Below are 17,266 nucleotides of genomic sequence, written 5' to 3'. Positions count from 1 at the left end.
TGGCCATTGCCTGGAGCACAGGGTTAAGAAGGATTCTGAGATTACAAACTCTGCGGGAAAGAGTGTTGTGAGTAGCTAGTTATCCACAGACACTTGATTGAAGGATGAGGTGTGCCAGGCATTTGCCAATCCTAACTCACAGGCAGCCACATCAGGCTAAGAGTAAAAGGCGATTATTCAGATCAGTGGGTGAGCACTGGCTTCCCAGCAACCTAGCCCACTGACTGACAGCCAGTCAGCTACCAAACCATGGGTCCAAGGATGCGCGGGTGGCCTCCTGATCACCTCTGGGCTCCAGGAGGACTCCACTCAGCATACCCACCTGGAGCCCACAAATGCTCAGACATATCTCCCCATCAGGAAGGGGCCCAGGCCAACCTTGTTTACTGCTTCATCTCCACGATCACACAATACCTTGCATTTAGAATAAGTGATCAGTGCATTTTTGAAGTGACATCAATTTGTCATTTCAAAAATGAATACATCACTGGATTTATTTATGTGACTGTTGACCATAAAGACTATTAGAGTTACAACCTCGAAATAAATTTTTCCTCCTTTATCCCAGCTAACTCATACGGTGTACACCAGGCAGCAAGCTCCTCTGGGCCAGTGGGAAATGTATGTTTACAGGAAGAGAGAAATGGCCACCTGGCGGGGACACTCGTGGTGTTTGCCACCAGGAAGTAATCAGGGCAACTGATCGACCGATAGGAGGAGCACCCTCCCTCCCGGGGACCCTGTGCTTTCAACTCATGCTGGGATCACTTTGTTTCTGTCAAAGGGATGGCTGACTGCTTCCGTGACACAAGGAATCAGCCATCATTTTGCCCTGGCTGTGCAGGGACCAAGGCAGTGCCCTCCCCCCGCCCACTCCAGGATGGCAGGGAGGACTGTGAAGAGGCTGGTGGAACGAGGGGAGGGCAGCTGGGTAGCCACACCGTGAATGACCAGGAACAATTGGGCTGCATGATTAATGTAGGACAGATGTTAGGATTGAGGGGCCCCTGGCAGCTCCCATATGGACAAAGAACAGTGATAAGGGGAAATGAGGAAACGTTTATTTAATACAAAATGACTGCGAATTACAAATTGCACAGTGAACACTTTGCTATGTGTGTGTATTTGTTTGTATGCAAACACCCAGAGGATCTGAAAATTAACATTTTATGATATTATGAAAAATTAAGTGTAGCCAAGATGCCAGAGGCATTTGGAGGCTGTTCCTCACCCCCCTCCCCGCCGTATCCTTTGTGATCATCCGCCCGCCATGGGAACCCGGCGGGCGTGGGCTCCACACACGCTTTGGCATCTATCTCGTCAGCATCAGATCCCCTTCCCCATCTCCTGGAGAAGCGGTTAACCTGATCCTGGGAGGGAGTCCCTTCTGTCAGTAAAAGCTTTCCTTGATATTTTTAAAGCTCAATAAGGGGGTTCAAAGACCATTGTTAAAAGAAGCGAATGGGCTTCTTTTTGGAAAGACGGCCTCTTAGCAGCTGGTCCCGGTTTGCGTGAAAGCTGTCTTGTGCGGTCAGGAGCCGTTACTGTAGGATTGAAGCTGCTGTTTTCCTTCTCCAAACATGGGTTTGACCAGGGAAGCACTGCGGCTGGCTTGAGACCCCTCCTTACAGAGCTCTGGCCGTCCTGAGACTGGGGGACCTGGGCTCAGACCCACGGGACGCAGCAGGGTGGCACAGGGCCGGTAGTGCAAACCCTGCCCAGTCACCCACGCGGCTCGACCCCAGCTCCGCTGCCTCCGCTTCCTGTGACCAGTTACTGAGCCCCCTCCCTTCATTTCCTCAGCAGTAAAGCAGGGATGCTACTCAGAGCACTGACAGGTACGTTTCTTGTAAGGATGAAGCGAGTTAACAGCCACTCAGGGAACATAATAGTCCCCAGCACATAGTAAGTGCTCAGCGAGGGTCAGCGGTCATCACCACCACAGCAGTTGTCATCCACATTATGAGGATGGTACTGACATGTGTGTTTTTGCCTAAAGAATCTAAAGGCCCGGGCCTCTCACTGATTTCAGGCTCTGAAAAAAGAAATCCGGTCCTGGCCGGTTGGCTCAGTGGTAGAGTGTCGGCCTGGTGTGCAGAAGTCCCGGGTTCGATTCCCGGCCAGGGCACACAGGAGAGGCGCCCGTTTGCCTCTCCACCCCTCCCCCTCTCCTTCCTCTCTGTCTCTCTCTTCCCCTCCCGCAGCGAGGCTCCATTGGAGCAAAGATGGCCCGGGCGCTGGGGATGGCTCCTTGGCCTCTGCCCCAGGTGCTGGAGTGGCTCTGGTCGCAACAGAGCGACGCCCCGGAGGGGCAGAGCATCGCCCCCTAGTGGGCAGAGCGTCGCTCCCTGGTGGGCGTGCTGGGTGGATCCCCGGGCGCATGCGGGAGTCTGTCTGTCTCTCCCCGTTTCCAGCTTCAGAAAAATAAAAAAAAATTTAAAAATAAAAAAATAAATCCTGTTTCCAACACCTGCCACCCTGCCTCTCCTAGAATCCTTCCAGAGACCAGAAGCTCACCACTCCACCTGGCAGCTATTACATTATTGAACACCTCTATTAAAAAGGCCCTACCTCATATGTAACTGCCTTTAATCAGATCAGTTGAGCAAATCTGCCCAATGGCTTGTATATTCACCTGTTATATTCCAGGACCACCATATGGCAGGGGCCCTGAGCCACCAGTACAAAGCCTGGCCCTAGCCTGGGTTCTGGAAGCCAGGTAGAACAACTGTAACCTAGCTATAGGGAAGGGAGCTCAGAGGGAAGAAAAGGAAACTCTCCCACTCAGGAAAGCCTGCAAGCCATCTGAAACCACATGAAGAAAAATAACGGTTAAATGTAGGTATGCTATTTGCATACTGAATGGTGAGACCACCCCAAGCCTTTATCTATCTTAACACCTCAAACTTGGCTGCGTGGCTAATACCCTCCAAGTAAAACTAGAAGATTCCTCTCTGAAAAAACTGAGCAACCCAAGGAAAAAGACCCACAGGTACTGTGAGTAGCACTCCAGTGAAAGGGCCAGGGCCCCATGTTACCACTTCTGGTTACAAATGACATCTGTGGTGTTTTAAAACTATGTCCACAGATTCCTTGATACCCCGCCCTTCATAATTCCCATCCACGTAAAATCGGTACTATATTTAGAGATGTTCTACTAACAAATAGAATGTGTCAGAAAGAAAGGTGTGTGATATTCAAGATCGGGACATGAAAAGCATTAGAGCTGCTTCTTTGTCCCATCTGAGATCGCTTGCTTTAGGGACAGTGAGCACCCTTGTCGTAAAGACTCTCGGGCCACAGGGTAAGGAGCTGAGGCCTCCCGCCAACAGCCGCATGAGTCAGCCCTGGAAACTGATTGTTCTGCAGGTTCTCCAGCCCCGGGCAGCTTGACTGGAGCCTCATGACACCCCCTAAAGCCACTCCTAAATTCTTGACCCATAGAAATTGTGAGCGACAAAAGTTTGTTCTTCAAAGCTGCTACAATTAAGGGTAATTTGTTACACAATAAATGACTAATAAGGCATTGTCGTTATCTCCATCTTTAAAGTAAAAGGACCTCCAATGACGCCCAGACTTGAGGACAATGCCTGACTCATAAGAGCCCCAGAGCCCTGGCCGGTTGGCTCAGCGGTAGAGCGTCGGCCTAGCGTGCGGAGGACCCGGGTTTGAATCCCGGCCAGGGCACACAGGAGAAGCGCCCATCTGTTTCTCCACCCCTCCCCTCTCCTTCCTCTCTGTCTCTCTCTTCCCCTCCCGCAGCCAAGGCTCCATTGGAGCAAAGATGGCCCGGGCGCTGGGGATGGCTCCATGGCCTCTGCCCCAGGCGCTAGAGTGGCTCTGGTCGCAACATGGCGACACCCAGGATGGGCAGAGCATCGCCCCCTGGGGGCAGAGCGTCGCCCCCTGGTGGGCGTGCCGGGTGGATCCCGGTCGGGCGCATGCGGGAGTCTGTCTGACTGTCTCTCCCTGTTTCCAGCTTCAGAAAAAAAAAAAAAAAAAAAGAGCCCCAGAAAAAGAATCGATAATGCTGGCAAACACCATAGTGCCCAGTTCGTGCCAGGAACTGCTGAGGACTGAATTAGTCAATACATCATTCAAGAAAACGTCCCAGGATTACAGGACACAACAAATGAAGAAAGACTCGTTCAAAAATTAAAGAACACTGGCGGACAAAGAGGTCCTCCAGAGAAGAAATAAAACAAGTGACCTGCAGAGGGTCAGGAATCAGATCACCTCATACTTCATCAATGACGAGAACCTTGAGCATTGCTGCCAATGTTCTGCAGGAAAATGGCTTCCGGTCTGGAGTTCTACACTCAGTCAACATTTCTCAAGGACCAGAGCAGAGTAAAAAAAAAAAAAAAAATTTAGAGACAGCCAAGGTCTCAGAGAAAACCTACTTCCCGTAAGCCATTTCTCTGGCAGAGTGGGCTTCCCAATGAGGGTGTAAACCAAGAACGGGGCCCACTTGGGACCAGGAAACCCTATGACAGGAGAGACGAAGGGAGCCTAGGAGACAAGGGGGTGTGTCTGGAGGATGGCTGTGCAGTGAGCAGGTCGACAAAGTCTCGAAAGAGCAAGGCAGACCCCTCAGGAAGCCTGTCCTAAGAAACAATAAAAGGGAACCCGTAAACTGTTTACCTATGCAGTTGACTTTACTGAGAGAATTTTATAGTGACAGTAAGAAGTTTGGGGGACTATTCGGTGAATGGTATACAGAGAACAAAACAAATGTTAATTCATGGCAGAAAAATTATACAAAAAAAAGTCATCTCAACCATAGTACACTACATGCTGTTATTCACGCGGTCATAATAATGTCGATGTTCAATACTGAGGCACCAGACACTGTGTTTGGACCTCTGGTGTCATCTCAACACTGTTCTCCCTTTCCTGTCTCCCACTTTAGAGAATGAGGAAGCAAATTCTTGCTTTCTCTCAGTGACGAGTGGCAGATTTTTTTGTAGAGTCTGGCATATCTTCATTAGATACACAGCTAGTATTTGCAGGTGCATTTTCATGACGTGGCAAATGGTATCAGTGTTCATTATCTAATTTTTTTAGTGCATATAAATAAAATTACAATGCATGAAATCACACTATGTGTTCTTTGTGGATGTGTACAAACACATAACCATGTTTGTAACATGTTAACGCCGTCACCAGGGGACCACTTGCTCCCGGAGACAGAAGGAAGGGTATGGCATTAGGAAGGGCCACAAAGAAATTTTCAAAAGTCTTTTAGTCTATATAAGTTTTGAAGTATATATAATATATATGATGAGATGTTGTCATTTCTTTCTTTCTTTTTTTATTTCATGAGAGGAGGGGAGGCAGAGACAGACTCCCACATGCACCCCAACCAGGATCCACCAGGCAAGTCCACTAGGAGAAGAGAGAGAGAAAAAGAGAAGTGAGGGAGGAGGGGTGGAGAAGCAGATGGTCACTTCCCCTGTGCACCCTGACCAGGAATCGAACCCAGGACATCCACACACCAGGCGATACTCTACCACTGGGCCAACCTGCCAGGGCCAGAGATGTTGTCATTTCTTAAATCCAAAGGGAAAGAAATGATTCATACTACCATTTTTACAAAAGCCTCTGCCTAACCTAGCATCACAAATATTTTTCTCTTTTCTTCTAGAAGTTTTATGGTTTTCACTTTTTTAAGAGAGAGAGAGAGAGAGAGAGAGAGAGGGTAGAGATGAGAAGCATCAACTTGTATTTGCTTCACTTTTAGTTGTTTATTGATTGCTTCTCATATATGCCTCGATGGAGCGGATTCAAGCCAAGCCACTGACCCCTTGCTCAAGCCAGCAAGCTATGGGCTCAAGCCAAAGACCTTGAGATCATGCTGATGATCCCATGCTCAAGCCAGCATCCCCGTGCTCAAGCTGATGAGCCTGCACTCTAGCAAGTGACCTTGGGGTTTTGAACTGGGGCCCTCAGAGTCTTGAATCAATGCTCAATCCACTGCACCACCACCAGTCAGACATGGTTTTCACTTTTTTTTTTTTTTTTTTTGTATTTTTCTGAAGCTGGAAACGAGGAGAGACAGTCAGACAGACTCCCGCATGAGCCCGACCAGGATCCACCCGGCACGCCCACCAGGGGCGACGCTCTGCCCACCAGGGGGCGATGCTCTGCCCCTCCGGGTCGTCACTCTGTTGTGACCAGAGCCACTCTAGCGCCTGGGGCAGAGGCCAAGGAGCCATCCCCAGCGCCCGGGCCATCTTTGCTCCAATGGAGCCTTGGCTGCAGGAGGGGAAGAGAGAGACAGAGAGGAAGGGGGGGGGTGGAGAAGCAAATAGGCGCTTCTCCTATGTGCCCCGGCCGGGAATCGAACCCGGGACTTCTGCATGCCAGGCCGACACTCTACCGCTGAGCCAACCAGCCAGGGCGGTTTTCACTCTTAATAGAAGTCACTCTACTGAAAAATGAGCCCATGCTCCCTAGAGGGTAGATCACGTGGTGTGTGGCCAGCTTTTGTAGCGTTGGTATCCCTTGGAGCCCTGCTGACAAGGGCAGGTGGCCTCTCCTGCTGCCCCCTACATACTTTCCTGGGGACCCTGCTGTGGTAATGAGTCTTAGCACATCTTTATTACCCCAGCAGCGGTGTGGGCAGAGATTGCAAACTTTACTGATCAGCCTGCACAATGTTAAAAAAAATAGTTAATTGATGCCAATCAAGAAATCACATTACAATCTGACTGGCCAGCTTCTCCCAAGAAGCCTGTGAATACCTCCAAAGACAACCAAGTTGCAGGGTCCCCTTTGAATAGACTGACTTTACTATCCAGGTCACCCGCAACCTGCTCCTCTGATTGTCTCCCAGACCTGCGGCCAGGTCACAGCTGGCCCCGCGTGGGTGCTTTCCCACAACCGCCCTCTCCCCTGACTGAGGCTGCCCCTGAGGCCGCCTCTACAGCCTTTCGATTCTCTTCCCTCTTCCGTGCCTCACCTGTCCTGGCAGCAGCCCTGCTCAGCAAGGATCAGAGTCCACATTCTGCATACAAAGAAACTGCCCAAGAGCTTACAGCTGCTGCATGGCTAGCCAGCTTTGAAGCCCTCCTCCCTGCTCTCAAACTCATTTCACTGGGTCCGACTGCCTCGGGCACTGGGCATCTTTAAGCATTGGTGATGCAGATGACTAAGGGTGCAACTGTGTTACCAGACCCACCACGCACACCTTTCAGAGGTTCTGGGAGCATGAAGGGGTCTGTGTGGCACGTTCAGGGAATAGCAGGGGCTCGGTCTTCTGAGATCAGAGGTTTGCTTGATTAAATGGTTGATGAATGAATTAATAAATAGATGAACTGTCATCTGAGTAGCCCACATATGTTTAACCATTAATCAAAATAGATTTTAACTGCAGACATATTTTTGCTGAGGCGTAAAGAAAGAGACAGAAGGCTGACCTACTTTGCAACAGAATCCACACCAGGCCCTCACCACCAAGGTCCTCTCATCACATGGCTGAATATTTAAGAGGGGACCTCCCGTGAAAAGCACAGGCAATAATATTTGCACAGCCCTCTGGGGTAAACCAAAGAGGATTTACGGGTGTCTATATGGAACAAATTTTATTACATTTTCTCTGCAATATTTAATTATGATGATAAAAATAAAATGCAAATATTAAGAAAGACATTGAATTTATATGAAACCTCCAATATGATCTTTTTAGAAAACTTCAATGAAAACTCTGAGCTTCCTTTCATGACCTTAACTTTTTATGTCGGGATTTATGCTTGAAATCGTTACACACAATTTCTGATCAAGATGTGTTTAATTAGCAAAGTCTTTAAATTCTTCATAGTTTGCTTTAATGAGAAATTTTGCAAAGCAGTGAGAAGTTTCATTACCTTAATTTTAAAGTTATAATAATACTAATGGTATTGAAAGACTCTAATTGTAATTCTTCTTTTTTTCTTTGACAAATTTACTGTTGAAGTTTCTAGTAATTGTACGGATAGATTTTGAATCCAACCAAACATTTTCAAATTTAGTGTTAAATAATACCCCCAAAAAAAAATCCCCCACTAAGTTGGAGACATTCTTTTTCTTGCTAGGACAGTTACACTGTAGCTGGCTTGGGGTGAGAGGCAGTAGGGCACACCAATAGACAGCTATGACTATCTGACCATATCTGGATAGTACTTTAGCCATATTTGTGGTATCTATCTTTATGCCAAGAGTCCAAAATACATGAGTTGATATTCCAGAAAGATTCAGACCATTGGATCATTTTGTGAAGGCAGAGATTTGGACTGCTATCTGAAGTAGCACCCACAGGAACTCCACCTAGCCTCCCTACACCAACCAACTTCCAGTTGTCCCTTGCTCCACAGTCCCCAGGGGGCTGCACTTGGGCTGCAAAATTCTCCTTGGGTGCACACAGCACCAGCTCCTCCGGTATGCCATGCGCCCCTGCCCATTGTCCACAGTGGGCAGCACACCCTTTGCTCTGTCAAAGGAGATGTACAAGTGATCCAGCTTCTCCTTAGTGACATGCAGCAAGCCCGAGATGCCATATTTCATTCATTGGGTTTATAATGTATAGAGAGACTATAGATTACTTAGCAAACCTAGCTTTCCTCTAAGGAGCCTAAGCCAGAAGCTCTGATCATCCCAGGCCTGACCTGGCTGCCCCAGATGTGGAGGGCTTCTAAGACCCCAGGAACCCCCAAATAACCCAGGTGAAATGCTCCAACTTGTCTAATGTACAACATTAGTTCTCCAAGATGCCCAACAATACTCCATGAATAAGTGTGTCAGTCGGTTTGAGGTCGCATCCATTTACAGACTAAGTTCTTCGAGTCATAGGTGACACTAAGCACAAGGACTGCCCCTCTACACAAGCAAATGTTCACTGAGAACCACACTGACCAGATAGATACTAGGTAAAGTGTAAGTAAGCTCAAAGCCTCTAAATTCTTTGGGGTTTTTTTATTTTTCCATTGATTTTAGTTGTTTCCTTTAAAGTTGTGCACTCACTGATTGCTTCTCATATGTGCCCTGACCTGGATCAAATCCGCGACCCCCATGTGCTGGGACAGTGCTTCATCTAATAAGCCACCTGGCCAGGGCCAAGCCTCTAAATTCTTAGCCTGGGGTCCACGAACAGAATTTAGGACTCCATGAATTTGAATAGAAAACACCAACCTCCTTATCCTCACTACACTCTCACTGAAATTGAGCTCTGATTCCATCAGGAATCTAGGCCATGAGCCACAGCGGTGCTAGACATACCTGGGGCCTCTTCCAGTGAAAATCACAGATATTTTCATATTTCGTTATAGTGTTGTAGGCATCTCAAAATATTATTTTCATGCATCTCTGCTTCAAAAGCATAATAGGTGATAGACCTGCTGCTCGGCCTTGTTATCATTGATAAAGAGGCACATATTATATCACAAATTTGTTTTGTTTTTAGGTTTTGATAATTGAATGTCAATATAATTGATTTTCTTTTTAACATTATTTTATTTTATGCACTTAGTCATTCTGAAGGACCCACGGGCTTCACTACACTGTCAAAGAAGCCCCTGGCACTCAGAAGGAATAACTGTAAGCACCTAAGGCCACCAGCTCCCTGGATTTGGGGAGCAATAGGGGAGGCCATCAGGGAGAGGGGTGGAGGGATCTGGCCAGTGGAGGGAAGAGAGGCAGGTCTCCAGGTTTACCCTGGCTCCACGGCTACAATGTACAGCGTTTCTCATTCTGCTTTGGCACACTTCTAAGGAACACTTACTAACACATTGAAATTTTTCAGATCTCTGGAAGACAATTTGGGAAATGTGGATTTAAGGAATGACTTAGCCTGGGAAGATACTGGAATTGCTTGGTGTCATTAAGAAAAAAAATGTGTTCGTGTTAAACCTTTTTGGAACAAAATAAAGAGATCAGGTGATGCCTCCGTAGTCTACGAATGTTAGCTCTTGCAGAAGGTGGTAAACCTATTGGCAAGATAGAACTTTTCCCATCCTTTGCTCACAGTCCAGCACATATTAATATTAACAGACTGCTGCTAGAGTTCCACACTGGGCTGAGGGGCCTCTCAGCCAGGAGGGGGATCCTTGGGGAAGCCGCTGAACTCCGGCCCCAGCCACCGCTTACTACCAGCTTACATACGAACCTGTACTTCAGAGTGCACGCTCCCGCTGGGAGCAGAGGCGGTGTTCAATCTTGGCTGAAGAGATTAATTGGTAGAAGACACTTCTTGCCTTCCTTGTGGTGTTTAATTTTAGATGGAAGATCTGCGATACATCTAGATTGCAGAAAGATCCAGGGACTGGTGAGTTGTCTAACATCAGAGGCAAGACAAATCAATCCAAGAGACGGAGGCCCTCACTGCTTCCCTGAGCCAGTGCCGTGGGCATCAGGACAGCCCTGGGAGCTGGCAAGGAGTTCACCCACATGGGATGCCTCCTAAGGAGGAGGCTGTGCTGTGAACACACTGGGCAAACCAGTGCCTTAGCTGATCTGTCTGCCACAGCTGAAGACATGAGCGGGCTTCTGTAACATACCCGGCTCCTCTTTCTCTCCTTTGTCCAACCATGCTTGTAGAGATATTGGGGGACTTGCTAAGCAGTTTTAGGGCACAGTTCTCCGTTTCCCTCTCTAAAATGTTCTGTAAACAGTCCGCCTCTGACCACTGAGGTCAGCCCCGAGCCTTTCTGCAGCCCCTGCGTACAACATGCTTAGCCAAGAAGCTCTGCTGAGGATTAGGGACTTTGCTGGACTGTGATGATTAATCACCTGGCTGATGATTAGGGACTCTGCTGCCAGAACCTCCAGTAACCCTGGAAACTGCCCCCCTCACAGGCAGCGCTCCACTGGAGGGGGAGCAGGAGCCCTGCAGTGCGCCGGCCCCTGGCACGGCCCCGCCCACGTTATCGTGGGATGCAGACCCGCCCCACCCACAGCAAGTATTCCGCCACAGCCTGAGCACCCTTCTGAAGATGGCCACCACTGTCATTCCGGAATGTGAACTGAGAGTGGAGAACATGAAGTTTTAGAACAGCGCGTGCTGCGGGTGCTGTGAGGTTTTCTGAATATAAGCTTGAATTTGTAGGTATTGTTACCCATCAATCTCTTTTTTTTGGGGGGGGGTAATAGTTTTATTAAGATATAACTTACATATGATATAAATCACCCATTTAAAGTATACAACTGAATAGTTTTTAGTCGTGTTACATTCAGAGTTAGGCAACCATCACAACTGATTTTTTAACGTTTTCATGAGCCCCAAAGGAAACCCTGTGCCCGTAGTTATCACGCCCCTTCACCCTTTAGTGTCTGTTTCCTTTCGAACTCAGCCTCGGTGGAACTGGTTGGGCTCCTTCCACTTCGTCTCTCTCCCCAGGAAACAGAGCACCGTTCTGGGAGAGCTCCAGTCCCTCAAGTTGTGGTTCTTAATCTCTTTTTGGCTCGCAGATGTCTGTGAGAGATTGATGAAAACTGTGGACTCTCGCCCTCAGAGACATTCACACATGCAGATTTATACACTGCATTTAATATAAGGACGTTCCGGGACCTAACACCTTGATTAGGTCCTTTCTTTTCATTAGAGGAGTATAAACTTACTTCTGATCAGATTGTCAAATCATTGAACTTGGGCTTAACAGACAACATAAAATTCCCACATTCTAGGTTCCCACAGAAGGGAGAAAAAAAGAGTGAACAATGTTACTTGAATGATCAAAATTGCACTGTGGAGAAGTAGCGTTTATAGACGCTTGCTTTAAAGGCCTGCAGTGCATCCTGTTTCTAAATGTCCCCCTTCGACCAAGCCAGGCCACAAGAGCTTTCCACCATCGTGTCTGGGACCCTCTCAGCCTACGCCACCAGCCCGCATTGAAGCCCTCTGTAAGGAAGTCATACAGACTCTCTGATTACTAGCAGCTGAAAAAATGCTGCAGGACCTCTCCTAGGCCTGTACACCTGGCCGAATGCGACACACGCTCAGGAAAAAGATGTGCTTCTCCGGAGCCCAGGGTCTGTTCTCATCTTGTGGGCACCAGATAGCCTTTAAAGTCATGTTTTCTTTGCTTCTGCCCTTAAGAAGCTCGGAGGTAATTTTTCTGCCTGCCTATAGCAAGTTGGCTGGACTGGCTGTTTGTTTGTGAATCAACATTACAGCCCTCTTTTCCCCTTTGTCCTGAATCCACCGTCTGTCTGCTCCTACTTGATGCGTTTTTGTATTGCTAGCTCAAACTGCTTCTAGAACAAGTCCACGCATTTTTCTGAACTTGCCATTCTGTGCTTGACTGATTGATGCTCATGACAACTGTTTGCTTGATGTATGTTCTCAATGACAGAGCTTAGTTTAGTTTTTTCTCACCTACAGCTTTTAGGTATCAGACTCAAAGGTGTTTTACAAACAGATAACCATCTCCCATAGTTCACCCGGTGTTATGTGTCTGTGTATGAGAAGGAAGGCAGAATTTTTTGAAGTAGACACAACAGATAGCATTATATTATATTTTTTCTATTCAACAAGGTATTTCCATAGTAGGCCAGGCACTGATCTAGGAGCTTTATAGATGTTAATCTTCAGAAAAACCTTATGAGTTAGGTGTGATTTTTTTTTAATTTTCCCCACTTTACAGATGAGAAAACTGAGGCATGGGAAGGTTAATTAACTTACTCAAGGTCACACAGCTAATAAGAGGCAGAGCTACGATTAGGAATAAGGTCTTCTGTCTGCAGTCCACACTTTCTACCCTTAGGCTGTGCTAGAAAGAGCCTGGGCATTAGGACCCCGGAAAGCCACTTAAATCCTCTGTCACCTGGGGACAGTGATATCCACTGCATCCTAGAGTTGTTGAGATCAAATGAGGCTCCCTGGACAGGTAATGTCCAACCAACAGTGGGATCTCAACTTCGTCCTGTTTAGCCAAATGCGCACAGAAGACCCAGACAAAACTACAGTAGGCATCTAGGCCAAGAGGCATCACTCACCCAACAAAACATCATCTGTAAACACCAAATGGAGACAAGAGCACCCTCATTTTTTACCTTATTTGGATACCTGATCATTGAGAGGTTTTCAAAAATGTGTATTAAGGAACTAATTCAAATTTAGTTTTAACACATTTTAATATTTGGCATATCTTTTTGAAAAGTGAAGCTGAGAAATTATATGTGCCTTGACCGCGGGCCTTCAGCAGACCGAGTAACCCCTTGCTGGAGCCAGAGACCTTGGATTCAAGCTGGTGGGCTTTTCTTCAAACCAGATGAGCCCGCACTCAAGCTGGCGACCTCGGGGTCTTGAACCCAGGTCCTCCGCATCCCAGTCCGACGCTCTATCCACTGCGCCACCGCCTGGTCAGGCGTGAAGCTGAGAAATTAAATTACAATCAAACGTCCTGACACACCGAAACAGTGATCAGTTAACTACTCACTCTGAACAGTTTACATTTAAAGTACTGTACATCTTACTTCCCGATTCATCTGAGAAAGGACATTCCCCTACTGGCTCAAACCATCTGAGCTCCTGCTGAGTAATAAGGACCCTCCCACAAGCGAGACAAAGTCCTTGTCCTTGAGGAGCTTAATTCGCAGATAGAAATAAACAATAACAATATAAATCAAATAAAGATATGGTTTCAGAGGGTGGTGAGCACTATGAAGAAAATAACCCTAGGCAATGAGCTGGAAAAACTGGGAGAAGCAGGTTTTAGCTGCAGCTGTCAGGGAAGGGGACGTCTGAATGCAGAGCCGAGAGGGAACGCCAATCGTGGGCGAGGTGGAAGGAAGGGGTCCAGGTAGACGGCAAGCACAGGGTCCTCACAGGTTAAAGCGGGCTGCAGTCTGGAAACAGAAAGGAGGCCGAGTGGCCAGAGCGCCATAATGATGCAGGGGTGATGGACAGCTTCATAGGCTGCGGTAAGCAATTCGGATTGATCCCAGTGCTGTGAGAAGCCTTTGAAAGGTTTCAGGGGAGGCAGCGCTGACCCTGCTCATCTGCATTTCTAAAGGATATCTCTGCCAGCACTGAGGAGAATGAATTATTGGGGTCGGGAGTAGCAATAGTACCAGTTAGGAGGTACTCTCAGAATCTAAGTGAAAGACGGGGTTAGTCTGGATCAGAGTGACGGCAGTGAGGAAGAGACAATGGTTGGATCTAAGATTCTGGAGGCAGAATTGACAGCACATCCCCATTTGGCTCTGGAGGTGTCGGTCAGGAAGGGATTAAGGAGAACTCTTAGCAACTGGCAAACAGGATACTGTCCTCACACAGAACATTGTGAAAATCCAGGGCTCTCTCTTGGAAATGTTCAACCTAAGATGCTTATCAGACATCCAAGGGCATCTAAGACAGCAGCTCGGGGGAGAGAGCGAGGTCAGTTTTGAATGTAGGGGTCACTGGCCTGTAGATGGTAGTCAAAGCCTGAGAATTGAATGGAATATTCTAGGGGAGTATGCTGAGGGAGAAAACCACGTCAAAGCCCAGGGACAGAGGGGAGAACTTTAGAAGAGGAGACGCCAGACAACTGCACTGAGATGGAGTGGCCAGAGAGGTAGGAGGAAACCAGCAGACAGGTCGTGGAAACGTTGACAGAGGAGGCCCACAGTGGGAAATAATGCGCAGGGACTTATTAGGCCACTGGTGACCTGAAGAGCATGAAAACAGTGTCCTAGTGGGTCTGGAAATGGGGTTGGAGAGGGTGCAGAGTGGGCGGTAAGGGAGCGTCACCACCACAGAAGGGGAGCAAACATAGGGAGCAGTAGAGAGGCATATGGCACTGAAGTTTGGTTGTTTTAGAAAGAACTCAGGATGCGTGTATGCTGATACAAAAGACCCACTGGGAAGAGGGGCTCACAGGAGCCACGTCCTTGGGCTGGCAAGTAAACCATGCATCACCTTCTTGTCTCCAATGGCACATTCGAGCTCTCTGACCTACTTCCTGTGATCCTCACATGCTGCCATCCCTCAGGGCCCCACACGGCACTGGCTCTTTTCTCTGCTCCCTCCGTGGTAGATCTTATCAGCGGGCTCTTATCAACCTTTGTTTCCCACTTGATCCTCTTAGAAATGGAGCATTTCCTCAGAGTTCCACAGGCACCACTCGAAATCAGCCGGCCCACTCCTCTGCGTCCCTGTTAAAGTTCTTTGAACCCTTTCTGTACCTCCAACCTGACTCTGCACATTGCCCACCCATTGGTTAATAAGCAGCAAAACCAGCCTGACCAGGCGGTGGCGCAGTGGACAGAGCGTTGGACTGGGATGCAGAGGACCCAGGTTCGAGACCCTGAGATTGCCAGCTTGAGCGCGGGCTCATCTGGTTTGAGCAAAGCTCACCAGCTTGGACCCAAGGTCGCTGGCTCCAGCAAGGGGTTACTCGGTCTGCTGAAGGCCCGTGGTCAAGGCACATATGAGAAAGCAATCAATGAACAACTAAGGTGTCGCAATGAAAAATTGATTTTTTCATGCTTCTCATCTCTCTCCATTCCTGTCTGTCTGTCCCTATCTATCCCTCTCTGACTCTCTGTCTCTGTAAAAAGAAAAAAAAAGTAGCAAAACCAATATATCAATCCAGATCAGTGTGACTCTGAATCCACACTTCTACATACTTCCCTCAAACACATGCCTATAGTGACTTTATTTTCAACACATACCATAAAATCTTTATTTCAGCTTATAGCTATTCACATAAGTCAGCAAGAGAAAGTATCACTGTATGATAATAAATATGATGAGAAAAAAAATCTAGCAAAGTGGTTTATTCTTACAACTTATTGCTGGAAAAAGTCCTTGAACCAAACCAGTGCAGTGGGAATGCCTTAGAGAAGTATCAGAGTATCAGTTCTTCCGATTTCTTCACAAAAGCTTTATGATTTTTACATAATCGTGTTTTTAAAGAGCCACTACTTCAGACGACAGTTAACTCTTTGGTGTTTGTTTTTACTTCCAAGTTTGTGATTTTTTTTGAAAGAGGCTACTTTAGGGCTGTGAATTGTTTCACCGTCTTCTCACTCTCTCTTCTTAGCTCCTCAATGTGGGCGTCCAGGCGCTCCAGAATATGATGGGACCGCAGCTCCTCCTCTTCCAAAAACCTTGTAGCTATTGAGCCGAGGGGAGACACAGGCAAGGGACTCTAGGAGAGAAACACATTTTGACATATGTAAGTTCAATAGTCTGTTTCTAAGACACATTATGCATATTTTCTAACTAGCAATATTAAAAGGTGCTTTTTAAAATACTTTTTCCTTTGAAAGGATTTTTTGTTTTTATCCTAATGACAAGAATTTTTTTTTAAGTTCTACAAAAATTAACACAGATCTCTTCCTTTCTGACCCAAGGTGTGTTAAGTATAGTGTCATAGAAATATAAGGTATTATTGGTCTGAAGACTATCTCATTTTAGACTTCTACATCCCTCTATTGCCCAGGAGAAAATACACTTACTGCCAGTTATTCAAACTCATTTTTAAAATTTGAGTATGTTACTTTCATTTTAAAGCACAGAATGTCTACCTATAACATATTAAACACCAATTAAAATAAATTATCTTTCCTCCTCCAAAATTTCCATCCACAGTCCCTTATTTGAAACCATTGGGTCAGTGGTATTTCAGAGTTCAGGTCTCAGAGAGGTAATATTAGACATTCACCACATGCAGCCGTCCGTGTCTGCAGTGAGTGTTTTCTGTAAAGTCACCTCAGACACTGAATTACTGAATACAGATCATTGCCCCTAGGGGAAGTTCACACACATATCTCATAGATTATCATGCTAAAAACAACTCATCCGATAGATTCTATTTTCTTTTACGAAAGATCAAGTTCAGAAGCAGTTAGTGCCTGACCGGGCGGTGGCGCAGTGGACAGAGCGTCGGACTGGGATGCGGAAGGACCCAGGTTCGAGACCCCCGAGGTCGCCAGCTTGAGCGCAGGCTCATCTGGCTTGAGCAAAAAAATAAAAAGCTCACCACCGAGTAATAACCCTTGGCTCGAGCAAGGGGTTGCTCGGTCTGCTGAAGGCCCGCGGTTAGGGCACATATGAGAAAGCAATCAATGAACAACTAAGGTCTCGCAACAAAAAACTGATGATTGATGCTTCTCATCTCTCTCCGTTCCTGTCTGTCCCTATCTACCCTTCTTTCTCTCTGTCCCTGTAAAAAAATTAAAAAAAAAAACCAAACAAAAAACAGAAGCAGTTAGTAACTTGCCCAAGGCCAGCCACTAGCCACTAAGGGCTGCCGGAGCTGGGATTAATACCCTGTTCAAGGGGCCCGAGTCGGAGCTACTTGCT

General features: G+C 47.1%; 1 protein-coding gene across 14 annotated transcripts in view; it reads right to left on the bottom strand.

Annotated features, from left to right (window-relative positions):
• Positions 1-15,720: 15,720 nt before the first annotated feature.
• Positions 15,721-17,266, bottom strand: part of CEP63 (centrosomal protein 63) — a 49,754-nt gene continuing 48,208 nt past the window's right edge. For 13 of the 14 annotated variants that reach the window (XM_066244773.1, XM_066244775.1, XM_066244780.1 and 10 more), the window contains one exon: positions 15,721-16,109. In XM_066244773.1, the coding sequence (XP_066100870.1) occupies positions 15,951-16,109 (159 nt within the window). In that variant the 3' untranslated portion in view covers positions 15,721-15,950. The remainder of the gene's footprint in view (positions 16,110-17,266) is intronic. The other variant, XM_066244782.1, reaches the window with a different exon arrangement.

This window comes from Saccopteryx bilineata, chromosome 10, assembly GCF_036850765.1.
Source record: "Saccopteryx bilineata isolate mSacBil1 chromosome 10, mSacBil1_pri_phased_curated, whole genome shotgun sequence".
Taxonomy (NCBI): domain Eukaryota; kingdom Metazoa; phylum Chordata; class Mammalia; order Chiroptera; family Emballonuridae; genus Saccopteryx; species Saccopteryx bilineata.
The sequence above is the reverse complement of the archived record's forward strand: the minus strand, read 5'-3'. Positions and strand labels throughout refer to the sequence as shown.